This window comes from Malassezia sympodialis, genomic scaffold, assembly GCF_000349305.1.
Source record: "Malassezia sympodialis ATCC 42132 genomic scaffold, msy_sf_25, whole genome shotgun sequence".
NCBI lineage: Eukaryota > Fungi > Basidiomycota > Malasseziomycetes > Malasseziales > Malasseziaceae > Malassezia > Malassezia sympodialis.
In genome coordinates, this window is record NW_017387823.1 from 1 (window position 1) to 24,035 (window position 24,035).

The 24,035-nt window shown below is 61.2% G+C and overlaps 11 protein-coding genes and 2 pseudogenes across 13 annotated transcripts; 9 read left to right on the top strand and 4 right to left on the bottom strand.

Annotated features, from left to right (window-relative positions):
* Window positions 1-37: 37 nt before the first annotated feature.
* MSY001_3350 lies at window positions 38-691 on the top strand (annotated as a pseudogene). The gene has a single exon. A coding segment is annotated over exon 1 (654 nt).
* MSY001_3351 (uncharacterized protein) lies at window positions 637-2,347 on the bottom strand (the record flags this gene model as incomplete). The annotated part of the gene is made up of 2 exons (XM_018885249.1): window position 637; window positions 693-2,347. Coding segments are annotated over 2 exons (1,656 nt in total).
* Window positions 2,348-2,472: 125 nt separating this feature from the next.
* MSY001_3352 (uncharacterized protein) lies at window positions 2,473-3,308 on the top strand (the record flags this gene model as incomplete). Its single annotated transcript, XM_018885250.1, has 4 exons — window positions 2,473-2,993; window positions 3,017-3,071; window positions 3,095-3,250; window positions 3,276-3,308. 4 exons carry the CDS (start codon window positions 2,473-2,475, stop codon window positions 3,306-3,308), a joined length of 765 nt encoding a protein of 254 aa, XP_018741829.1.
* A 171-nt stretch (window positions 3,309-3,479) lies between these two features.
* MSY001_3353 (uncharacterized protein) lies at window positions 3,480-3,768 on the top strand (the record flags this gene model as incomplete). The annotated part of the gene is made up of 2 exons (XM_018885251.1): window positions 3,480-3,609; window positions 3,683-3,768. The coding sequence occupies 2 exons, from the start codon at window positions 3,480-3,482 to the stop codon at window positions 3,766-3,768; spliced, it is 216 nt and encodes a 71-aa protein (XP_018741830.1).
* Window positions 3,769-3,987: 219 nt separating this feature from the next.
* MSY001_3354 (uncharacterized protein) lies at window positions 3,988-5,365 on the top strand (the record flags this gene model as incomplete). Its single annotated transcript, XM_018885252.1, has 2 exons — window positions 3,988-4,055; window positions 4,081-5,365. 2 exons carry the CDS (start codon window positions 3,988-3,990, stop codon window positions 5,363-5,365), a joined length of 1,353 nt encoding a protein of 450 aa, XP_018741831.1.
* Window positions 5,366-7,777: 2,412 nt separating this feature from the next.
* On the top strand, window positions 7,778-10,807 carry MSY001_3355 (uncharacterized protein; the record flags this gene model as incomplete). The annotated part of the gene is given in 2 exon segments (XM_018885254.1): window positions 7,778-8,042; window positions 8,058-10,807. 2 exon segments carry the CDS (start codon window positions 7,778-7,780, stop codon window positions 10,805-10,807), a joined length of 3,015 nt encoding a protein of 1,004 aa, XP_018741832.1.
* A 213-nt stretch (window positions 10,808-11,020) lies between these two features.
* Window positions 11,021-14,852, top strand: MSY001_3356 (annotated as a pseudogene). The gene is made up of 7 exons: window positions 11,021-11,622; window positions 11,717-12,623; window positions 12,684-12,729; window positions 12,795-12,848; window positions 13,051-13,728; window positions 13,838-14,706; window positions 14,790-14,852. Coding segments are annotated over exons 1-7 (3,219 nt in total).
* Window positions 14,853-14,918: 66 nt separating this feature from the next.
* Window positions 14,919-16,442, bottom strand: MSY001_3357 (uncharacterized protein; the record flags this gene model as incomplete). The annotated part of the gene is made up of 1 exon (XM_018885255.1): window positions 14,919-16,442. One exon carries the CDS (start codon window positions 16,440-16,442, stop codon window positions 14,919-14,921), a length of 1,524 nt encoding a protein of 507 aa, XP_018741833.1.
* Window positions 16,443-16,875: 433 nt separating this feature from the next.
* On the top strand, window positions 16,876-17,548 carry MSY001_3358 (uncharacterized protein; the record flags this gene model as incomplete). The annotated part of the gene is made up of 2 exons (XM_018885256.1): window positions 16,876-17,250; window positions 17,279-17,548. 2 exons carry the CDS (start codon window positions 16,876-16,878, stop codon window positions 17,546-17,548), a joined length of 645 nt encoding a protein of 214 aa, XP_018741834.1.
* Window positions 17,549-17,591: 43 nt separating this feature from the next.
* MSY001_3359 (uncharacterized protein) lies at window positions 17,592-18,200 on the bottom strand (the record flags this gene model as incomplete). Its single annotated transcript, XM_018885257.1, has 2 exons — window positions 17,592-17,921; window positions 17,982-18,200. 2 exons carry the CDS (start codon window positions 18,198-18,200, stop codon window positions 17,592-17,594), a joined length of 549 nt encoding a protein of 182 aa, XP_018741835.1.
* Window positions 18,201-18,362: 162 nt separating this feature from the next.
* Window positions 18,363-20,070, top strand: MSY001_3360 (uncharacterized protein; the record flags this gene model as incomplete). Its single annotated transcript, XM_018885258.1, has 3 exons — window positions 18,363-18,478; window positions 18,502-18,568; window positions 18,592-20,070. 3 exons carry the CDS (start codon window positions 18,363-18,365, stop codon window positions 20,068-20,070), a joined length of 1,662 nt encoding a protein of 553 aa, XP_018741836.1.
* Window positions 20,071-20,134: 64 nt separating this feature from the next.
* Window positions 20,135-20,698, top strand: MSY001_3361 (uncharacterized protein; the record flags this gene model as incomplete). Its single annotated transcript, XM_018885259.1, has 6 exons — window positions 20,135-20,182; window positions 20,301-20,359; window positions 20,385-20,519; window positions 20,543-20,579; window positions 20,604-20,659; window positions 20,686-20,698. The coding sequence occupies 6 exons, from the start codon at window positions 20,135-20,137 to the stop codon at window positions 20,696-20,698; spliced, it is 348 nt and encodes a 115-aa protein (XP_018741837.1).
* Window positions 20,699-20,850: 152 nt separating this feature from the next.
* On the bottom strand, window positions 20,851-23,935 carry MSY001_3362 (uncharacterized protein; the record flags this gene model as incomplete). Its single annotated transcript, XM_018885260.1, has 2 exons — window positions 20,851-21,725; window positions 21,766-23,935. The coding sequence occupies 2 exons, from the start codon at window positions 23,933-23,935 to the stop codon at window positions 20,851-20,853; spliced, it is 3,045 nt and encodes a 1,014-aa protein (XP_018741838.1).
* Window positions 23,936-24,035: the final 100 nt, after the last annotated feature.

Consider the following 24,035-nt stretch of genomic DNA (forward strand, 5'->3'; position numbering starts at 1 on the left):
TGCGCCCGTGGGCCCGCTGCCGACGCAGACGCCGCAGTGGGGCCACCCGCTGCTCCACCACAACAAGCTGCTCGTGTATCCGCGCTACTGGACGGTGTGTGAGCGGTGCCACAACACGGGCTACAAGCACGCACAGGCCTCGTCGCCGTGCGGCCGCTGCTGGCGCAAGTTCGGCCGCGAGTACGCCGGCGCGCTGCGCGCGGCCTACGAGCGGCCCGGCAGCTCGACGGACCTCACGGGTGTGCACCTGCAGCGCCCGTTGGAGCGTGTGCCCAACACGGCGCCGTTCCCGACGTACGTGAGCGCGCCTGCGGCGCCTAGGCCGGCGGCCCCTGCGCCTGCCGTCTTTGACGAGGATCGGTACAGTGACGCGCCGCCGCACTACGCCGTGGTCGCCCAGGCCGCGCCGGGCCAGCTCCTGCCGCAGCAGACGTACCCCGGCGCCGGCGCTGGGCCGGCGCCGGCGTGGGGCACGCCGGCGCCCGGCGCCCACCGCGTCGGGCCGACGGTCGACTGGTACGGGATGCGGCCGCCGCCTGGCGCGGTGGTCGTGATGCCGGGCGATCCGCGCATCGGCGGCGTCCTGTGCCCCCAGTGTGGGGGCTCCGGCACGCGGGACGACCTGCTGTCGTTCTTCCTGGGCGACACGGAGTGCGAGCGGTGCAGCGGTGCGGGGCGCGTCACGCGGTGACTACTTGCGGTACTTGAGGCGCTTGAAGTGGAAGTACAGCTGGAGGACGCCGCGATCGAAGCTGCAGCGGAAGCCGCGCTTGAACGAAAAGTCCCAGTCGCGATTCACGATGCGGAACGCGACGTCCTCGTACGGCGGCCCCGCGCTAAAGCGCAGCAGCACCGTCTCGCCGTTGCCCTCGGGATCCGGCTGCACGCGGTACGTCGGCGCCTGCATCGGATCGATCAGGTCGGGGTAGAACACATGGAACTTGTAGCCCTGCACGATCTTGGGCGGCGGATTCGACGCGTCATAGTGCGTCTGGTTGTACCGGTTCCACTCGTAGCCCGTCTGCACGCGGTTGTAGTAGCGTGGCTTGCGCGCGCGGTACTTGTCCTGCCACTGGAACGCCTGCGCTGCCAGCGACACATCCTCGTTGAACGCCTCCTCCGCGACGTCCATCGCCTTGAGCGCCTCGCGGCGCACCATCTCGTCGGCGCGCGCCAGCGGCTGGGGCGGCGCCGCCCACGCCCGCGCCCGCGGCACGAACGGCTGCGCGAGCACGCGCCGGCGCGCAGCGAGCAGCGCCGCTCGCTGCTCCGGCCACGTACGCGCAGGCTGCTCGCGCTCGTCCCACGGCAGCTCCGCCAGGCGCAGCCCCCGCGGCTCCATCTCCGCGGCGTCCCATGCGTCCGGCTGCGCCGGCGCCGGCGCCGGCGGCACGTCCAGCTGCTCGGCCACGTCCTGCGTGTGCCGACGGGCCTCGCGCCGCTGCCGCCGCTGCAGCGCGGTGATCCGATTGGTAAGGACGACCTCGTGCACCGCATGCAGGCGCGCGGCGCTCAGCCACACGACGATGCGGCGCTGCATCGACTCCCAGTATTCCACGTCGAGCGGCTCGCCCGACTGCAGCTTCGCGCGGATCGATGCCTGGAGCGCCTCGAGCTCGCCGACCGACTTCTCCGCGAGCAGCGCGTCAATGTCCGCCACAATGCTCGGGTCCAGCCGCGGCCCTGCGTCTTCCTGCGCGCGCGCGCGGTCCTCACACAGCAGCAGCAGGTCGCGCCACACGCCCGACTTGCGCGCGTCCTTTTCCCAGCGCACGAGCGATGCCAGGTCCGTGCGCAGCTCGTCGCGCTCCTGCGGCGTGAGCGCATCGACAAAGGCACGCGGCTCGGTCAGCGCAACGTCCATCCCGTCGTCGGACTCGTCGCTGTCGGACCCGTCGTCGGCACGCGGCACACGCTCCCACCACAGCTGGTGGATCAGGAGCAAGTCGATCTTCTTCGCCCGCTGCTCGCGCACGCGGATCAGCGCGCGGTTCTTCGCCTGCTCGAGCAGGAACTCGTCCTCGCGCGCGGCCCAGTCGCTCATGGCCGCTGCATCCGCCGCACGCACGCGCCGCGCACGCTCCTCATCACGCTCCGCCTGGGCACGCTCGCGTGCCGCGCGGCGCATCTGCAGCCGCTCGACCTCGCGCGCTGCCTCGGCGCGCCGCGCCGCCTCCCGCTGGTCGACCTCGTCGCGCGAGAGCCCCGCACGCTGGTCTTGCGCCTCCTTCTTGTGCCAGCGGAACACGTCCGGGTCCTCGGGCAGCGCACACGCGTCCGGCATGTCCCAGCGCGCGCGCTTCGTGCGCCCTGACCCGCTGGGGTCCTCGGCCCGCCCGCGCTCCATCCAGGCCGTGCGTCGCGCAGAGGCGGAGGCGCCGCACGCGTGCGTGGCATCACGTGCGAACGAGGTCGCCGCCTGCCGCCTGCGTCGCTGCGCAGGCGCCCTCCGCCGCACCCGTCGCACGCAGCATGTCTCGCGGCGCAACGTCTGCGCCGGGTCCGCACCCTGTGCGCGATGTCTTGCAGTCGAGCGGATCGAAGATCCTAAAGCTGGACGTGTCGTATCCAAGCTTCGAGGCCCCGCAGTACGCCGAGCCTGTCCAGTCGATCACGGGACGGCTGTGGCTGTACGATGCGGCGCGCGAGGTGGTCGTTCTCGAGACGGGCGCGCAGGCCCCGCTCCCTGCAGCGCTGCGCAGCACAGTGGCGTCCGCCGTGTACGACGGCGCGCCAGCGCGCTCTCCGAGCGGCACCGTGACCGGCTTCAAGATGGTGCGTGTGCCGCACATTGTGCAGGCCGACATCGTGCCGGACGAGGCGCGGCCTGCGAGTGTGCCGGCGCAGCTGACGGTCGTGCCGGGTGTCCCGAAGGCCACGATCGAGGCGCGAGAGGCGGCCGCGGCGCGCAAGTGCTCCGAGCGCACGGCGCAGCTGGGCCCGCCCGAGGCGGGCACGCACGGGCAGTGGGTGTTCGACAGCCTGTGCAAAACGTACGTGTGGCCTGCTTACCCAGCCTTCCGTGCCGATGGCACGAGTCGCATATCATCGTCCTGGACGAAGTCGTGATTGTACGTGCGCTCCCTCACACCAGTCGGGTCCCCACTACGACGTGGCGTCCACCTACGTACCCGGTCTATCGCATGCGCAGCTGGAGCGGCTCCTCGCAGATAGCAGCGACGAATCGATCGCACCGGGGGTCGAGCGCGCCGGTGCCAAGGCGCTCACTTGGCAGCGCGTCACGAAAGTGGTACGTTCGCGCCGCTGACGCACAGCTGGAGGGCGTGGGGAGCAAGCGCCAGCCATAGAGCATAGGTACCACGTGGCCCCACGTGCGTGAGCGGGCGGCCGCGGCGCCGCCGTCGCCCTTCCTCTCGCTTGCGCCATGGCATCCGTGTTCAGCAAGGCCTTCCCTGCGGCCGTGAAGGAAATCCGCGTGCACTTTTCGCCCCAAGGCGCGCAGAGTGCTGGCGCACGGTATGTGTGTTTCCCTGACGCCCAGCCAGTTTGTCCTCTCGCACTTTAAGACGATCAAGGCCAGCAACCCCAAGCTGCCTTTCCTCGTGCGCGAGGCCCAGAACACGCCCGCGCGCATGTTTGTGCGTCTCGGTATGTGTACCATGGCGTCATGATGCTAACTCGTGCTCCCTGGCGTCCTTGGCGCCTTGCTGGATGGTTGCAGAGCGTGGTCTCGAGAAGAAGGCTGAGCTCGACGGCCTCGAGGCCTCGGCTATCGAGAAGAAGCTCACCGAGCTCCTCTCGAACTAAGTGTGCGCCGTGCGTGACTGGGCGAGCGCCTCTGTGTCGCTCGGCGTCGCACCGCCCGGTCCAGGCGCCAGACGCCTGCGCCTCGATAGATCGTAGACCGCACGCTCCTGCGGCTCCGCGCACGCAGCACCGAGCCGCGCTGGTCCTCTGTGGCCGGCGCATGGGCGGCCTCGCCGCCGCTGCCGCCGGCGAGCCGCCCGTGCCGCTCCTCCACCCACCATGAAGATCCTATCGCGCCACCTGGAGCGCGATGGCAGTGGCACGGTGGCACTCATGCCCGAGTGCGAGTACGTGGGGCGCGCTGACTTCTAGTGAGGATCTATACCATCTGTACAACCTAATTCAGCCGGAGGATCGCGTGCGTGCCTCAACGGTGCGGCGCATCCAGAGTGAGTCCAATACGGGCTCGATCGAGTCGCACCGGATGCGTCTGCAGCTCACGCTCTCGGTGACCAAGATTGACTTTGAGATGGCCGCTGGCACGTCCAAGTCTTCCGGTGTCGGACCCACGAGCGACGCAGAGTCGGGGAGCGAGCCTGGCTCCGCTACGTCGACGCCGATGAGCTCGCTCGTGCTGGGTGAGGCGGGGCCCGCGCCCTCCCTCAGCGGCGCCACGCAGGGCAATCCGACGCTGCACATCTCGGGGCGCGTGGCCGAGGAGAACGAGCATGTGCGCACAGGCTCGTTCCACACACTCGACATTGAACTGAACAGGAAGCTATCGATCGCCAAGGAGCGCTGGGACCAGCACCACCTCGATATTCTCACGGAGAGTGGCGAGGCAGGCCGCACGGCCGAGGTCGGCGCCGTGATCCTCGGCGAGGGGCGCGCGATCGTCTGCCTGCTCACCAACCACATGACGATTGTGCGCCAGCGCATCCAGGTGGCCCTGCCGCGGAAGCGTGCGGGCGCCGGCTATGCGAGTGCGCAGGGGTCCAGCGGGACCGTGAAGCTGACCGATCGCTTCAACACGCAAGTGTACGAGGCCGTCCTGAAGCTGCTTTCTCTGCCCGAGATGCGTGTCGTGCTCTTGGCCTCGCCGGCCTTTTACAAGGACGTCATGTACGACTTTTTACTGGCAGAGGCCGTGCGGCGGAACGACAAGGTGCTCCTGGGCCAGGAGGGGAAGCGCAAGCTCCTCAAAGTGTACTGCGCAACGCCGCATGTGCACGCCCTCATGGACGTGCTCAAGAGCCCCGAAGTGTCAGCGCAGCTACAGAATACCAAGTTCACTCGCGAGAACCAGCTCATCGACCAGTTCCTGCGCACCCTCTCGTCCGACGAGCTGCGTGCGTGGTACGGCGAGCGCGCCGTCAAGCTCGCCGCGACGCGCGGCGCCATCGGCACGCTGCTCCTGTCCGATGCCATGTTGCGCAACACGCACCCCACGGTCCGCCAGCAGTGGCTCGATCTGTGCCAGCTCGTCAAGTCGTTTGGCGGGCAGGTCGTCGTGTTCAGCTCGCTGCATGAGAGTGGGCGCCAGCTCAATGGGCTCGGTGGGATCGCCGCGCTGCTCACATACCCACTGGATCTCGAGCTGATCGAGGAAGAAGAGGCAGAGGCGGAGGCAGAGGCCGCGGCGGCCAAGGCCTCATAGCTAGTCCTCGTCGGGAGAGAGGCCGCGGAACAGTGGCGTATCCTCGCGCGGCGCCCGCTGGCGGCCGTACGCACCGCTCGCGACCGCGTCGAACGACAAGGCCGCAGCATTCGATAGCTGGCGGCGCTCGTGCTGCGATGCATCGTCGTCGTATACATGGAACCACTCGGGGTGCGCCTGCAGCGTCTCGTCGGTAGGCTCAATCACTAGCACGAGCTCCTGGCCAAACACATGAAAGCCCGCATAAGTCGTGTGCACATGCGGCTTGGGCGGCTTCGCCTCTTCATCGCTCTCGTCCCACGCGCCCTCCGGCGGCTCGTCCTGGCTCGGCGGTACGATGGGCCCGGATGCCTCCGGTGCGCGCCGTTGTGTCTGTGTGGGCAGCGCAGCATTCGCGCCATGGTCCTCAGGGGTATCGAGCGGCACGGACGTGACGCCACCGGGCCGGGGGAAGTCGAGCGTACGTGTCTGGGTGAGCAGCGCGCACCTACCTTGAGCAGGACCGCCGGGCGCGTGCTCAGCGTCTGGAAGTAGTACAGGACCTTGCACTCGGCTGGCGTTAGCGCGCACACCTACGATGCTCCGTCACCTGCATGCTGTGGCGCGGCCCGTACGCGAGCTCACTGAGCCGCGTCTTGAGTCTGCGTAAGCGCCTGGGACATACTGAGGCTTCAGCACATCTTGCACAACTCGGTCAAGGATCTCAGCGTGGTCGTTCATCCACTGAATATGCCGCTGGTCCAGGTACAGCACCATGCGCACAATCGTAGTGGCTGACACGCGCAAAAACGACACGTTGCGCCCCGAGAAGCGCTGCATCGTCGTAGCGGTGGAGGCTCACGTCCGTGCGGCGCGGCGCCGTGGAGACGCGCGACGAGCATGAGGCATGGCTGGGCCCTAGTCGGTCGGCGAGCGCTGCACACCTCGAGTCGGTGCGCAGCACCACTGCCGCGCATATACCGCTACTGGATCGACGTTCATGGCCAACTCTTTCTGTACGACACTGTCCCAAAGAACTTGACCTCTTGTACGTCGGCCGCGCTCATGCAGGCTTCAAATCAGTGCCCTTCCTGAATTTTTTCTTCGCACGAGTGCAGGCCCAGCCGTGTGCGCATAGGATGCCCCTGGGCACGCCGCCCTGCGAGACAGAGACGACGCACTGGACGCAGCAGGATACCGAGCTTGCGCGCATGGTACAAAGCAGCACCGACGGGGGCCACGAGGCGATCTGGACGCGGCTGCAGCAGGAGGGCATGGCATGGGTAAGCCCATGCCAGGGCGAGTGGAACGTCATCCATGCCGTCGATACGCCTATCGTGTTCCGGCACCTGACCCACGATGGTACGTGCTTGCCGCTGACCCAGGTCACCTCGTATGGGGCGGCGACTATACGGTGCCGTGGGACCCGACGCAGCTACGTGTACATCCGTAAGTATCCCTCACTCACGCAGGGACACAGGGTACCTATACCATCCGTCGCCCATGCCGCCGCTCCGGCGTGCGCAGGCGCGGGGCGTGAAGCCTTACGGGCCCTACAGTCTTATTGCCTCGCACGTGGTGCTACAGCACCTAGCGGACGGTCTGCACATGGACCTCGAGGCAGGCAGCGGCACACTCGAATGGGGCGGCCGCGCATATGCGCTTCGGCCTCTATCACTGCCCACTGATCTAGCCCCCCCGGGGCCGCCGTAGGGAGTGCCTGTGTCGCGCCTCGTGCTAGGGCCGCGACGCCGCACGCTGCGCGGGCGCTGCAGGGTGTGTGCATAGTCCAATCAACATCCACCGGGAATGTGGAGCCAATCATGTGGGCTGCGCGGCCGGCGAAACACCCACCCCTTGCCCAGCTTTTGGTGGCCGCGCCACTGCCACGACCCAGCGCTAGGCAGGTACCTTGCGACCGAGTGCCTCTTTCGCATGACGGCGGACGAGCAGCGTGGCCGTCAGGATCAGATCCGCTCGGCCAAGCGCGCTCTGCGCCAGTTCCAGCGTCGGCGCGCGCAGCAGCAAAGCAAACGCGCCTCCCGCCGACTGCGGGCCTCGCTGCTGGTCACTGGCACAGAGACGCCTACCGTACTTACCCAGTGCTTCTCCGCTACCAACCCGACTGATTCTATCGCGCATGAATCTGCCGTGCGGGCCACGGGCAAATCACGCCGACAATCGCGCCCCCCCTCGATCGTGGCAGACGTCCAGAGCAACGACGATCCTCGGTCTTCTTACGCTCGCAGGTCGAGTGGGGAAGGCGACCCGGCGGAGCCATCGTCGCGACACAGCCGGCGCTCTTCTGTAATGACCGCGCGGCTGCCAGCCCGCTCGAGCTTGCGCTTCAGCCTCAGCCGCCTGCCCACCGCTGACGCGTTCACGCCGCCCTTCCCAGGCTCGCCCCGGCGACACAGTCGCCACTCGCGGCAGATGAGCATCGCGACGCGTGGCGAGGGCTTTGAGCTCATGAGCGGCCAGCCGATGCACGGCGCCCCTGGTCGTCGCGGCTCCCGGCTCTCGATCCGCTTTTCCGCTCTCGAGCCGGCCAGTGCCCTCTTTGCAAGTAAGATCATCCAGAAACCCCTACCGCCTATACCCACCGAATGGGGCACCGCCTTGGAGGCGGGTACGTCCGAAGAGGAGGACCGCGTAACCGCACTTGAGAAGCTCGAGGGCCGGCACCCGAGCAGCCATGGTGCTAACCGGACAGCACGCCGTCAGTCGGCCGTCCGCCCATTGATCCCATCGTGGTTGGGGCTGGGTGACACGCCGCCCTCGTCGCATGAGACGCTGCGGCCCACGCATGCCGACAACTTGAGCACAGTGCACGAGGCTGAGGAGGCTTCCACGTCGCAGCCACGGCCTGAGGAGGCCCCGACGCCCCAGCCGGATGGCGACACGTCTGACTCGCGCGTCCTGTTGCGTCCACTTCGCCTCAGCTCCCTGGCGCAGCCACGTGTCCCTTCAACACGCGCGTCACCTGCCACCAAGGCGGCACGACGCATGTCAAGCATCACCTACAAGCCAGACTCTTCGATCGGATCGCCCTCGATCTCGCACAACTGGGACACGCCCCTGGAACAGCACCGTGTGTCGCACTCTCGTGGCACGCAGTCGGGCGTGACATCATGGACGGCGTCCGACCCTGCGCACAGCCTTTTTAGTCCCGACTCGAACCTGTCAGGCTCGCCCGGGGCGACCAGCGTTGATTCGCTCGACCAGGTCGGCCCCAAGTCTGGACACCGCGTCGCTGAGTCGCGTGATGGCGCACTCGCACACAGCGCCGAGCATCAGCAGCTCTCGGAGCTGCGCGAGCGGCATCAGATTGAGGTCACAGCCTTGCAGCGTGAGCTGGAAGAGGTGCGCGACATGATGGGCACGCAGCTTACGTCTGTCACTGCGGCACGCGACCAGGCAACTGGGCGCGTGGCTGCGCTCGAGCAGCAGCTCCAGGATCTCCAGGGAGAATTGGAGGACACGCGTGGTGAGCGCGACATGTACCATGAGGACGTCGATGACTGGCGCAAGCGATGCAGCAACCTGGAGCAGACGATCCAGGGACAACAGCTGCGCATGAAGCAGGAGCAGTCATGGCGCCAAGTTGCCGTGAAGCGCATGCAAGCCATGTCGAATCGTCTCCGTATGGACACCGAGTCGGAAACCAGCAGTCAGTCGTCGTTTGTCTCGAACGCCTCTCTTCTGGAGCCTTTGCCCGAGCTGCCCGAGCTCCCCTCAGATGAGGAGACGAGTGGCTGGTCGTATCGCATTGCCCGTCAGCTCTCGAAGCATGCAGCAACGTCGGACAATGCGCCCGACCTCCCGCCTGAGACCGTTCAGCTGCTTACCGATATGCGCGAGCAGATCTTAGCACTGTACTCGTCTCTCAAACTGGAGGAGTCCAACCACGAGCTGACGCGTGCTCAGCTGCGCGAGCAACAGGCGGCTAATGCCGTGGCTTCCAAACCCGCAACGCCTGAGCCGCTTTTGCCCGTGCAGCTAGAAGGGCAAGCGACGCCCCGTCGCCCGCTCAACAAGCGCGCTGCAGTGACACTGGAACTGGGTGCGCCCCTGGATGTGCCGACGCCCACGCCCAACGAGGATCCCAGCACGGTCTCGTCGCGCGATCTCGAGACGACCGCCGATATTCTTTTCCCGCAGGCGGGAGACAATATGGCAGGCATGCCGCTAGTTGGTCTTGGCTTTGGCTCGACACCTATGGCGGAGTCCATGTCGCACAATGTTTTGCATGCACGAACTTGGACGGAGGAGAGCCTCGGACTTGCAAACCGTCCGCGCCGCCAGAGTGCACCGGACACGCCGCGTGAGACCGTGCAGCGTGAGTCGGGTGCGTTTGCGTGCCTGCCGGAGCAAAGCGTGCCGTTGCAGTATTGCAGTACCGCCGAGGCAGCATGGCCTGATACGGATGCAAGCTTTTCGATGGAAGAAGGCCTCGTGCACCATGGCTTACAGCCATCAGTCGATCTCGAGAGCGGGACTCAAGACCATTCTTGGGTGACCGAGTCATACGAGGGTGCGTCAATGGCTGAGAGCGACTCGGCGGAAGGCCAAGCCTCGAGCGATCCTGCTGAGCATACGGGGGACAGTGCGTGGGTGAGTGACGACGACTCGGACGAAAAGCCGCAAGTTGCGTCGTCGCCCGCTACTCCGCGCCCCGAGTTCATACCGGAATGGAGCTTCGAGCAGGCGACATTTGAGGCAGCGCGCGACGTGCAGATCTACGAGCTGGCCGGCAAGCATGCACAATGCCGCTATTCGCGTCGCGGTGCGCGCCGCTTGCGCAAGGCACCGGTCGAGGACTTTTTCGGCATACTCAACGTGCAGAAAGAACTGGCGCCGCCGCTTCCGGTGCCTGACTACTCGCTAGAGATGCCCCCTATTGACACGAGCAGCATGGATCACAGCGAGCCGATGGTGCGTTCATCGTCGCTTCGCTCGAGCGACAGCGGACACTCGGCCGTTGGCCGTGCGATGCTGCACGACGAAGAATGGGATGCGAATGTATATTCGCCGCCGATGCTCCAGCAGGTGTCGACAGAGAATCCTGCCTCGGAAGACCTGTTTCAGCGGCCCTACACACCAGAGAACGACGCCTCGAACGTGTTGAAGCAGTGGATTACACCGTGGGCTCCCGAGGTGTCTTCAGAGGAGGCGAATTCTTCGATCCCTGATATTCTATCATACGACGCGTCCGAGCCTCCGCCCCAAACGCCTACGCCCGATCAGTCGACGAACTCGAATCTGTTGGCGCCCTCGATTCCTGCGCCCGGTACGCCGATTCCACGCAGCCCCGGCGATGAGCCAGTGTCGCCCCGACCGGGCCGTTTCCGCTACGTCAAGCGCAACCCGCTGACACGAATTCCCATTCCCACGCCGATCTGGGACTTGAACTTTACGTCAACGACGGCTGTGCCCCATGCGCCGCCGACGTTTACCATTTGATGATGCATGATTACGTATATGGATATAGGACGGGATGAGACAGATGTGCACGGTTATCCGTGCGCCATGAAAGGACTTACCCCACTTGAGTCTGGTGAGACACGGCGGTTTCGACCCGTGGTCACCTATGGACTGTGCGCTTGTGCCCTCGTGGTATATGTGTGTTGGAGTCTGAGCCCCTCACATCTCCCATGGGACACTCTTTCGCGCGAGGGCGAGTACGACGTGTGCCCTCAGCCTCCTGCTTGGAACGTGACCGAGGCGCTCGACGGCTTATCGTTATCCTTCCCCACCGTCCGTCAATCTGTGGAACGTCACAGCCGAGCTATCCAATTTGACACATCCGTGGGCGATACGTGGCCTGATCCCGATACAGATGATCACCTGTGGTCTCAACGTTTCCCCTCCTTTTCCCGCTGGCTCACGCACGCTTTTCCCGCGATGCACCGCGCCACCCAAATCAAACGTGAGATGGTCCACCGCCATGGCCTGCTTTACACGTGGGAGGGCTCCGACCCTTCTCTCAAACCTCTGCTATTGATGGCGCACCAGGACGTTGTGCCTGTCGAGAATAGCACGCTGGATCAATGGTCTTATCCTCCTTTCTCCGGCCATATTGACCTAGAGCACCAGGCAATATGGGGCCGTGGTGCTGTGGACTGCAAACAGTTTTTAATTGGGATCCTCTCAGCCGTGGAGACGCTGGTTCAAAGCAAGTTCCGCCCCAAGCGTACAATCCTTCTCAACTTCGGCTTTGATGAAGAGTCTGGCGGTGATCAGGGAGCGGCATATCTTTCCCGCTTCCTGGAAGAGCGGTACGGACCTGACAGCCTAGCACTCATACGTACGTGGACCTGATACTGACGCAGTCGACGAGGGCACACCGATTCTGTCGCCTGACTACCCCAGCTCGTATGGAATGCCTTTGGCAACCGTGGCCGTGACCGAAAAGGGCTCACTTAACATGCACATGACCATATCGAGCCCGGGTGGCCACTCGTCGATGCCGCCCCCTCACACATCTGTGGGCATCTTGGCCAAAATCATCACCATGCTGGAAGAACACCCTTTCCCTGCTGCCATTGAAGAAGAATCGCACGCTATGGTCCGGCACTTGCAGTGTATGCGCGACGCACCCAAGATGCCTGCTCATCTGCGGCAAGCTCTGCTGAAACTCGAGTGGGCCGAACGCGCTATGCAGTCCAATGCCCGCATACACACAGGTCTTCCTCTCCTGCGTCGCTGGTACGAGACTTTTCTTCCTCAAGATAGCCGTGCAAAGCGCGTGGCAAATGCGCGTGCCGCTGTTCTCAAGGCGCTCTCCAATGAACAGCTGGCCTCCTTCCGCACAACACAGGCTGCCGATCTTTTCCATGGCGGTATCAAGGTAAATGCGCTACCTGAGCGTGCAGAGGCATATGTGAACCATCGAATTGCTCCCCACTCGAGTATTAATGAGACGATTGAGCACTATGTGCGTCTTCTTGAGCCCATGGCCCATCGCTACCGCTTTGCATTGACAGTGTTTGGCGATGTAGTTGTGCCTGTGTCCAACAACACCTATGCACAACTGGTGCTGCAAGATTCCAGCTTCACGATCGATACAAAGCCACCCACGCCTTTTGAGGGTCCTGATGCTGGTGCGTTTGAGCTAGTATCAAGCGTAATTCGTGCCACGTATCACCTTGACGAGCCTCGCCGCGTTCTGCATGGCTCGCTGGACCCAGAAGATGCACCTGATTCACCAGTATACACGGATTCGGTCCGTGTCACTCCTACTACGCTATCTGCCAACACTGATACGGCATGGTACCATGTGTGTATGCTCGCACTGACTCAGAACTTGACGCGAAACATTATGCGATTTGGGCCGCAGTCGCTTCATCCGGACCTGACAGGACTGCTTGTGGGTCGCCATATTCGTAAGTTTCCAGCACTAATCCAGACACCGTCAATGAACATACAACGATTGATGCTCTTGTCAAAGGCATCGAATTTTACACGCACTTGATTGTGGCGATGGACCAGAGCCCCATCGAACGTACGTCATAGCTTCGCACGGACCACATTTTAGCGTGTGGAGGACGGATACCGCCGTAGCCCTTATCGAATCCGAAAGACATTGATCCGTACCATCATGAAGGAAACGCTGCCCCTCGCGTACTCTTCGGTGAAACCCTCGTGGTCCAGGAAGCCTATCTTTCTGAATGTCTGTCTTATTGTTATTGTACTCTTGTGGCTAGAAATATTCAAGCCGAGCCTAAATCACACGATCCTGCTATCGAGGCCCATGGCGGACGTGTGTCCTCAGCAGGAGGCGTACGACCCTCGCGAGGCGCTGGGCGACTTGCAGATCCACCGTCCCTCGGTGAAAGAGTCTGTTCAATTACTGAGTGAGGCTGTGCAGATCAATACGTCTGTAGGCGACGGCTGGCCAGACCCTGACAAGGAGCCTGATCGCTGGAACGACATCTTTTCTCCCTTTGCATCGTGGATCGAGACCTCCTTCCCGCTCATTCACGCCGAAAAATCACCGGTTACACGTGAGTTTGTTCATCAACACGGTCTATTGTACACATGGAAAGGTTCCGACGAATCGCTTAAGCCTCTCGTGCTCATGTCGCACCAAGACGTCGTGCCCGTGGAACAGAATACGGCGAACCAGTGGACACATCCGCCCTTTTCAGGCTACGTTGATCTAGAAACACAAACGGTGTGGGGTCGCGGCGCCGTCGACTGCAAGCTCTGGCTGGTCAGCTCCTTGTCTAGCATCGAGTCCTTGCTTCAAAGCGGTTTCCAGCCCCGCCGTACGGTGATTCTCAGTTACGGTTTTGACGAAGAATCTGACGGTCATCAGGGCGCGTCCCATATTGCACGCTTCCTCGAGGACCGCTATGGTTCCCAAAGCATTGGCATGATCGGTATGTGAATCCTACTGACCGGCAGTCGACGAGGGCCTGCCTGTTTTGTCCAAGACTGATTATGGTAGCTACGGTGTGCCCATTGCGCTTCCATCTGTGGATGAAAAAGGTGCCCTGAATATCCATATGGTTGCTACAGCGCGCGGGGGGCACTCTTCGATGCCGCCTCCGCACACGTCCATTGGAATTATGTCAAGTATCGTTGCGACGCTCGAGGCCCATCCATTCCCTGATCTGATTGGAGACGAATCGCGACCATCTATCCAGCTTCTGCAGTGCACCCGCGATGGCCCTTTGATGCCGCGGGCCCTCCGTGAAGCTCTTGTTCGTCTCGAGTGGGCCGAAACACTGGCTCAGCCTTCAATGGCCGCCTGGAGGCACCGCTCGATGCCTCGATGGCAAAAGATCTGGGAATGGGCACATACTAGCTCACTACACCAGAGACGCATTGAGCAGGCGCGACGTCGTCTCATCCAAGCACTCGATGCTAGGACCCGAACCTTGCTTCGCACGACTCAGGCCGTTGACCTGATTCACGGAGGTATCAAGGTCAATGCACTGCCTGAGCGAACAGAGGCCATGGTGAACCATCGCATTGCGCCCTATTCGAGTGTCAACGAGGTGCTCTCACGCTACTGCTCGCTCATCACCCCTCTTGCGCGAGAGATGCAGTTTGCCCTCACCATTGATGGGGATGAGCTTGTGCCTGCCTCCAACAACACATTGGCTCATGTGACGATTAGCAAGAGAGGTCTGGCGACGGATACTCACGCAGCGTCACCTTTTCGTGGTCCTGATGCAGACCCTTTCCGATTGCTATCACAAGTGATTCGTCAGACGTGGCATATTGATCAGCCGCCAGTGACGCTCGGCTCTCTAGACGAGGACACACTACCACCGTCATCGAATGAATGGAAGGAGTCAATACGTGTCTCTCCGGCAACCATGTATGCCAACACGGATACTCGCTGGTACCATGTACGTGCCGTTTTACTGATGCCAGAACCTTACGGACCAAATTTTCCGCTTTGGGCCCATGTCACTGCACCCATTCCTGACAGGCAAGTCGCCCTTCCAGCATGTCCGTGCGTACTATGTGCTCTCACTCCAGACACCGTCGATGAACATGTCTCGATCGATTCGATCGTGAAGGCTACTGAATTCTATACGAATCTGGTGATCGCCGTGAATCATGAGACTGTGTAATGTACAGGTTGCTGCAAATCATCCTCGTCTTTGGGCCCTAAGGAAACCATCACCGCTGGCGCATCGGCGGTCGGCGCATCCAGAGCTGCGAGCTCCTCGGCCGCAAACATCTTCGGCACCAGAAATGCGCGACATGGGATCATGCATGTAATAATGATAGGAAAACCGATAGCTGCGATGGTCTGCGAGATCGCAATGGTCATTCCGAAAAAGAGCCATTGGAAGCTGACGAACCGTGCTAGTGTTGTGCGCTTGAGCGGCGAGCGTGTCGAGGGTGTAAGCGCCGAACGATCTTGCAAGAGAGATAGAGTACGTGTCACGATCGGGTTGGACTCGATAGAAGCAAAGCCCACGAGCAAGAAGACACCGGCCAATACGGCGCGAGGTATCATGCTGAGAGCCACAAGTATGGGACGTGACATGGAGCCCAGAGTAAGTAGTCCAATAACCAAGTGACTCAGGCGCTGCTCGACAACGCGAACGGTATGTACGCGCGGGAAATGAGAAATATGCAAGAAGGAGCTGGCCACACTCGTATGATGCAGGGGCTCCACGGCCGGGGTGCCCGCACCATCCTTGTCGCTCTCTTCTGCGACAGGCACCTGCTTATAGACGGAGAGCGAGTCTGTATGGTCAGGAGCTTGAGGAACAAGGCCGTTAGGGACTGGCAGGCCAAGAATTCCCGAAACAAATGTCGTGATACCCAGAAGAAAAAAATCCCAGTGAAAGCCTGCCGGCTTGGTAATAGGAAATTTGCGCGCCTGTGCCATGACACTGGACACATTGTGATCAAAGTAAAAGAGAAGCATAATCATTAGGCCCAGAGGGGCAGCCACAAACACCCAGCGCACCTCGATGTTCCAAAAGTCAACTACCCAACCTCTGTCCCACGTAGGGAAAAAGCTCCTTGTGATGGGCAAATAGGAGATTGGTACTTCTTTGATAGAATGCTTTGGAAAGTGAGAAAAGCCCGACCAGAACACACATCCTGCCACAAACGCAAGTGAGCCGATAGTGCGGCGAAACTGGAAAGGCAGGTACGTGGAGGCTCCCAGCTGTGTCAGGTAGTATACCGTGATGCAGAAAAGTATGGCGATACTCACAGAGAGCCAACCTGTATCATTAGCGTGGTTTGGCAAGGAAAATTCTTGGATGAGCTGCTCAATGCCCTTTTCCACGTATATAACACCCACATACAGACCAAATGTATCAGAGGTCATTTCGGTAATGAACCGCGTAAAGTCACACAAATTAAAGATGGCCACGAGAAAGTGGAAACCAGCGGCCCATATTAGCACCCACGCTTGTATGCGAAGGTAGTTGGTCTGGTCAAATCCATAGTGGCCGTGAAAAATGCGGTAGATGGTGTAATTCATCAAGTCGGTCAAGCCAGTGACGCCAACAAAAGTAAGTGGTTGGACACTGAAGACGGAGAATACAATAGCAGCTAAAGCTGACGCTAGAAGTACCTCGTTCACGCCGTAACTGTGCTCTGTGCGTTCGTACATGTCCAGGACGTAGGCAAGTGCAGGCATTAAATTGATAAAGAATATGCGCACAACGCTCGTAGACACGGTGAGCCAGTTGGCTCTGCGACATGCATCTAGCCAGTCAGATTTATAAAAGGGAAGACGCCGGCGCACATCTGACCACATGCCTCGAAAAGGACGGAGCTCATACTGCCAAGACCTTTGGTTCCATGGGACGTCAGGCGTTATGTGAGCGCGTTGGTCCATCACTAATGGATCTGTGGCATTCTCTTCAACCACTTGAGGAATTGAAGCCCGTTGCCTACATCCCCCCTCTCTGTCTGTCATCCGTGGGGGAAATTGCGACACTAGGCTGGATAGCGAGACCTTCGACCGCGAAAGTTGTTAGAGGCAAGCTCCCTCCACATTTTGCTCGACAGTGCCGATCTCTTCTCGTCGCGACTACCTTGTCATGCGCGTGATCAAGGCGCGGGCCGCCCTGTTATCCGACTACGAGGTTCTACAGCTCCTTAAAGATTCTGAGGCTGAGCAAAAAGAAGATGCTCGTATCCGCAAAGAAAGTGGCGCAGACTTAGCTGAGGACGATAATGAAGTCCCTACAAACCTACGGACCATTCAGTTTGAGACCATTACCTCGCTATCGCAAGGATTCAGACCGTGCTCTATTCAGAACGCACAACACATTCATTCATTCAAGCAAATGCTCTACGATCGGGGTTATGTTGTCCCAGATGCTAACATCCTGGAAGGCGCTGTCGGCCTCACCAAAGCCGAGCGGCTACAGCTTGTGAACCATGCGCCTGCCAGCGTTGTTGAGCTTCATACTGTACGTTCTCAAGGGTACTGACGTAAAGCTTATCGAGGAACTCGGTCAGCGCATGAGCGATGAGCAAATTGATGATATCCTACACTGCGTCTCTTCCTGCTTGCCGATACCCACCGAAGGGGCAAGCGCAGCCCCTGTGATGGAAACGTCTTATGCTCCTATGAGCGAAGATGCGGTCGATAGACCTGACATGGGAATGGAGGAATTCCATGCTGCCGAGGAGGAAGATGCGTTCCCCGAGGAACACTTTGAGCACGAAACAGCGGGTGCTGGAATGGACCAGGACGATGACGAGTAATGCTGTCGCATGTATACATAGCCCACAATCGATTCAGCTATACCTATCTCCAGCCAGCGCCGCCACGACCCTGCCCCCGACTAAGTACGGGCAGGATGCCCATCGCGCGTGCTCGGCGGATCGCCTTACCCACGTAGCGCTGGCTTTTACGGGTGAGTCCCGTCACATTGCGGGGCAGGATTTTGCCCATCTCCGACACAAAGTTCGACAAGATGGCGCCGTTTTTGTACGAGTCGTCCGCCAGCGACGGCTTGGACGGGTTGATCGCCAGAATATGAAAAGGATCCGTCTTCATAGCCTCGCGCTTCGAGGGGCCAAGCAGAGGCAGAGCCTTCCGACGTGGTTGTGAACGCATATTGTCCGGATTCAGCGTCTGGGGGTCGTAGTACTACACGTTAGACTGCACCACACGTACGTATCCATTTTGGAAGACCTTCGTCGGTCCGCGGAACGACTCAGGTTGTGACTGGTCCAACTTGGCGCGCGGCGCGCGCATAGGCCGTGTCTTTTCCTGCGGCTGGCTCTCGAGAAAGTCGGCCAACTCATCGAGCTTCTTCTGTGCGGATGTATCATCTGCCTTGTTCGGCCCTTTCGTGCTATTCATCCGCAAACACATCAACTGCTGCGACAGGGGAGCAGCTGATGCGCGCATGTGGCGCCGCATACCGAGGGCGAGCCCAAGCGTTGGTCGGGCCACCGGCGTCGTCATGAGGGCTGACACCGACACTGGCGCGGCTCTTCGCTGAGCTTTTCCAAATCACGTGATGCAAGAGGGGGCGGGGGACGGTCTCGCACGTCCCTTATGACTAGCAGTATGGACTGGGGCGTGTATCTCGTTACCGGTCGCGAGCTACTCCCGCCTGGCAAGGAGTACTTGGAGAGCCTGGATGAGTCACTTCGTGACGGAAATGTATCTGTCGTGCAAATTCGGTACGCTAATGAGGCTTATACAGTGAAAAACACACCGAGTACGACGAATTTTTAGCTATTGCATGGGCCTCCCTAGCTGTGTGTGACAAGGTACGTTCTTACACTAACCGTAGTATGGTGTTAAAATGATCATCAACGACAATGTGGATATTGCCGCAGCCCTTCCTGAGCGTGTGGGGCTGCACATCGGGCAGGACGATGCCCAGCTGAGTGTCGCGCGCGCGCGCCTCGGGCCGTTGCGTACAATCGGACTATCCGTGCATACACCCGAGCAGGCCCGCCATGCGCTGGAGAGCCCAGTAGACTATGCGGGCGTGGGCCCGTGCTGGCCCACACAGTCCAAGGCGGGCGTGACTGACGACGATGCGCTCCTACCTCGGGGCGCCGCGGAGGTGGTGGCGAACTTGGTAAAGGATCCCCAGGATGTGCGTCCAGGCGTACGTGATCGTCTTCCGTGCGTCCTGATTGGAGGTATCAACCGTCACACGGCGATGCGGACGCTGCGAGGCGCCTCTACGACGAGGAACCAGCCCGATGGAGTCGCTGTCATTTCGGCAATTGTGTCGCGTCGCGACCCTGGCGCGGCGGCGCAGGAGCTACGCACAATTGTGCAAGTGCACCGGCGCGAAGAGGAAGTGCCATCAGATACATGGTCCTGTGATGCGCTTTTGGACGCCACACAAAAGCTGTTCGCCGCGTACCACACGCCTTATGATCCTGTGGCGCGTTGTGATGACACCTCTAGTGCCACTATCCTACGCCCCCTTGTGCAGACCATTACGTCGCATGTATCGTCTAACGTTAGTGCCAATATGACGCTGGCCTTCTCGGCAAGTCCAATTATGAGCCATCAGGCCACCGAGGCGGAGGCGCTGAGTGACGTAATTGGTGCGCTCGTGCTCAACATCGGCACGATCTCTCCTGAGTCGCGCCAAGGCATGGCCGTGGCGGGTCCAGCCGCCAATGCTCGAGGGAAACCGGTCGTGCTTGATCCTGTGGGTGCAGGTGCATCGAAGCTGCGCCACTGGACCGTGCAGACACTGCTGAACGAGACACAGGTGACGCTGATCAAAGGGAATGCGGCCGAAATCGGTCTGCTGGCTGGGTCCAGCGAAGCACACGCCCAAGGTGTCGACAGCGTCGGCACTCTGAGCTCACCTGCCGAGCTAGTCAAGCAGCTGGCGCGGCAGGAAGGCGCCTTGGTGCTTATGACGGGCGAGACGGACTACTTGACAGACGGGAATGTGGTGATTGCGTCCCGGTGTGGCACACCGCTCCTGGGAAGGGTCACTGCGACGGGGTGCTCACTGGGGTGCATCGTGGCAGCTGGGCTGGCTGCCGCCCAGACGCACTATGGAATTGAGCTGGGCGATGCACAGACGCAGCGCGTGCATCCGCCGCGCCTGCGCCGCGAGCTGCTGGTAGGGGCCCTTATGGGCCTGCTCGTCTTTACTGTGGCAGCAGAGCGTGCTGCTGCGCTTCCTCATGTGCGGGGACCGGGCACGTTTGTGCCCGCACTCCTTGACGAAATAGCGTGCTTCGGCCCGGAGCGCCTTGCTGCGTCGGTGGAGGGCAAGGTGCAGGTGGTGTAGGGGATAGTGGAGGCTACACGTGCTGTCGCGTGTGAGCGCGTCTTACGCGTGTCTATGCGACGTCATGGAGCAGGACTACTGGGACGTTGACGATATCCTGGCCGAGAATCAGGTACGGAGCTCCATGCTTATCGCAGCGGCTACCATGTACATTTAAAATAGATGTGCCGGGTTTAGGCTACCTGGAAGAAGCAGGCGAGCCGGACGTACGTACCAGCGCCTAACCGCAGATCCAGCAGCATGCGCGCCTGGAGCTCCCATTCTGGCTGGCACGGCTTCTCGCAGTGTAGTGCGTACACGTTTTTGACGCGCAGTGATATTATTGCGATACAGCAACCGCGCGCCTACGGTCCGCGCGTGCGCGCTGCGCTGGACGCAAGTGCGCCGGCTGTGCGTCTTCGGGACCTGGTGCCGTACTGGTATGCGATGGCACTGCGGCTCGCGAATCTGTGTGTTGTCCGTACTAATGCAGACTTGAGTCAAACGACATGCATGAGTGGCTGGAGCGTGTGCGTACGGCCGACTGACCGCAGACGTACCTGGCGCGCGTGCCGCGCATCTTTGAGCTGAGTGTGCTGCTTGGGCGGTCGTCCAGTGCGTCTGACGCCATTGCAGCTGCACGCACTGAAGACACGGGTGGGATCACGGTGGAAATGCAAGAGTTTCTACAGGGGCTCGACGAGAGCGAAGTGTTGTGTGCGTTGCAGCGGCTAACAGGCAGTGTTGCAGGCCGCTCAGACGGCGAGTCGGACCATGCAAGAATACCTGATGTAGTCATAACTAGATGCTAGGTCCAAGCCGGTCGCGACGGGATGCCTTGGCCGGCGACGGTGAGCGAGAGACGGGGTCCAGCGAGCTGGGCGACTCCACCCGCGGCGAGTCCGTGGCGTGTGTGTGCGATGGCGGCGTGCTGCTCCGAGAGGGAGCCTCACCTGCCCACATGCTGCGCGCAGAGCTCGGGCGCTCTGGCGGTGGGTGCAAGAGCTGCTCCATGAGGCTGCCAATATCTGGCACGTCCGTGACAAACACTGGCACATCGCGCGAGTACTCGGTCTTATCGAGTGACCATGCACTGCCGAGGCCTGTGTGCTGCGACAAGGAGGCAAGGAGGGACGAGCTCTGCATCGATGCGTCGTCGGACGTGCTTGCCGTGCCTGCTTCGTCGAGAGCGCGCACCTCGCGCGCATAGTCTTGTCGCCGGTGCAGGTACGGACGGAGCAGGCCCTCATCGAGGCAACTGAGATGGCCCTCCCGCATGTATGACTTGAGCACGCCAGGCTGTACAATAAAGAGCGTACCGAGCTGGCGCAGCATCTCGAAGCGGTCGTTGACGAGCGGCACACCGAACTTTGCGCATACGTCCTGGTACATCGCGAGGTCCTTGGTCAGCATAAGCCCTCCCGTCGCGCTGACGGTGAACTTTTTCAAGTGCTCGCACAGCATTGCATGCAATCCAACACCCAGCTCCGTGCACAGCGACTCGCGCGTGCGCTCGGTGAGCGTGCGCTGCGCTTCCTGATGAAATGCGTCCAGGGCATCGACAATGGCCAGGCATGGCTCCGTGTTGAGCTGCGCAAAGAACACATCGTCGTTCTTCGGACAGTAATCCATCTTCTTTTGCGTAGAGAGGCGGTGACTCATAAAGCCAAGCATGTCTGTACCCGCGAAGCGGGGTCGTCAGTGCTTTGTACGTACTGTCGGTCCACTTTTGCACGAGAGCCTCGGCTTTGCCCTCTACACGCAGCAGGTTGTGGTTGTTGTAGATGGCCGTCTCACGGCGGATCGTCACACTAGACGCCGTGAGTGGCAACACTGCCGTGTGCACGTAGTGCTGCCAAAGCTCCACGAGCTCTTCGACACGCTGCAGCAGGCCCAGCACCATCAGGTCAGGCGGGGAGGTGCTGCGCACATCGTATCCAAACATTTGCACGGTCATTGTCTCCAGCGCTGCCTCCACGTACGCCTTGAGATAGGCGTCGGTGAGTACGCGCAGAAGCGTGAAGGTGCTCTTCGGCACGTCCGTCGAAGGGCACAAGTCTACGCAGCGGCCAAGTGCCTCCGCGTGCCAGCGGAGCATGCGCTCGGCAAGCCCAATCGTCAGCTCGCCCTGCTCTTGCGTCGGCGCAGGCAACGCGGCATCGTCCTCCAGCGATGCTGCTCCACTCGCGCGATCCACGAGGCGCTTGAACGACGACATCGGTGCAGCGGCACCATAGCCTGCGCTGTCAGCTAGTGTCGCAAATGCCATGGAGCTGCCTAGTGAGTTGTTAGAACCCGTAAACTGGTCTCGCACGCGGCTAAAGATCGTCGCATTCGCACGCGACGCCTTGATGGTTTGCCTGTGCCATGTAAAAAAGGCCTGCAGCGCGGCTGCGTACAGGCCGCTCAGGAGACGGCACTCCCGATCCAAGTAGCGCACATGGTCTAGGTACGGCGAAAACAGCTCGTCGACGCTCTGGTCCAGCATGGCGCCAAGCACAGAGCCGCCTGCCGCGGCAAGTTGCGCAGCACTGTAGTTGTCTGTACCAAGCAGAGCTTCTGCATCTGTGGCCGCGATGGAGAAGAGTCCATCGAGGCCACTGCTGGAGTACGGGGTGGCGCCCGTTGTAATGCCAGCACTGCGTAAGTCGATCGTCTTGAGGTCCGTTACAAGCTGCAGGGTAGCGCTGCGCGTGACGTGTAGCATGCGCAGGAATGCCAGACCCGCCACATCGCTCGCGGGATCCTGACGCGGGAGGCCCAGCTCGGCAGCGTCGGCATCCAGGGCGCGGTGCATGATAGTCTCCACGTAGGTTTGTACGCTCTGCGCAAAAACACGCTGCAGAAACAGCTGCATGACCACGAGCGGCGTGGGAAAGACAGCCGCGATGATCTGTGCCTCCAGCTCCACCGTCTTGCGGATCTCGGTAAACAAGTGATCCAGCGACGGCTCTGTGCGCGGCGGCGGCGCATTGGGCTGGGTGAGTGCATGCCATACGGGCGATGAGCCAATCTTGTCAGCCTCAACGATGCGGTCCTTGGAGATGAAAAAGTCATGCTGGTTGACGTAGATATTGATACACGACATGCCACCATTGAAGCGCTGGAGGACGTGCGCAATGTGGCTCATGAGCTTCGGGTCAGAACGTCGGTAGTACTTATCGAACAGCTTGAGCATATCACGCTCAAACTGCTCGCAGTACCGCTCGATGGCCTCGCGTGTGTCCGCACTGCCCTCGATGTCCACCTCTCGGCTAATGACGTTGAGGCGGCGCAGAACCGTCGCGGCTTTCAGGCGACCTTCACGCCCCCCTTCCTTGCGCAGCTGATCAATTCGCTTAGTGTCCTTGCGCGCAAACATATAGTAGTATTCAATCAGGTCATGCGTCTCACTCGCACGGTTCCGCTGGCGGTCGAGCGCCTCGAGCTGCTCACCAATCCGAATAGCCGTGCGCCCAACGTCCGAGATGCGCTCCTGCAACGAGTTGAAGGACGACTGCGTTGCGTCAAAGTTGTTCATGAGCTGCCGGATCTTCTTGGTGTACACCGACTGCGAGACTTGCACGGCTGAGTGTAACGCGGTGCTGCGCTCATCTACTTTGCTTTTCATACTCTGGAGCTCCTGAATCGCCTGTTCGAGCGTTAATGCCATTGGCTTCGGATCGAATACAGGCTGTCCCCGCGCCTTCTCCAGTGACTCCTCACACAGCGCCGATATAAACTCATTAAGGTGGAACGAACCCTGAAACGTTGACAGCGTGCACAGTTGCTCCACCGTCGACCTTCCGTCCGTCTCCCGCCGAGAAGGCGGCCCTGTAGGCACCTGCGGCACAGGTCGATTACGCTGAGTGCGCGGCGCCTCAGGTCCGAGACGAGGCGCAGCCATGGCGTCAGCGTCGAGTCGTGCCGCGTGCTGGAAGCGGCGGCCGCGACAGCCTCCACGGCGTGGCGCCCCTGTGTTGGTCATGCTGAGTCATCTCAAAAAA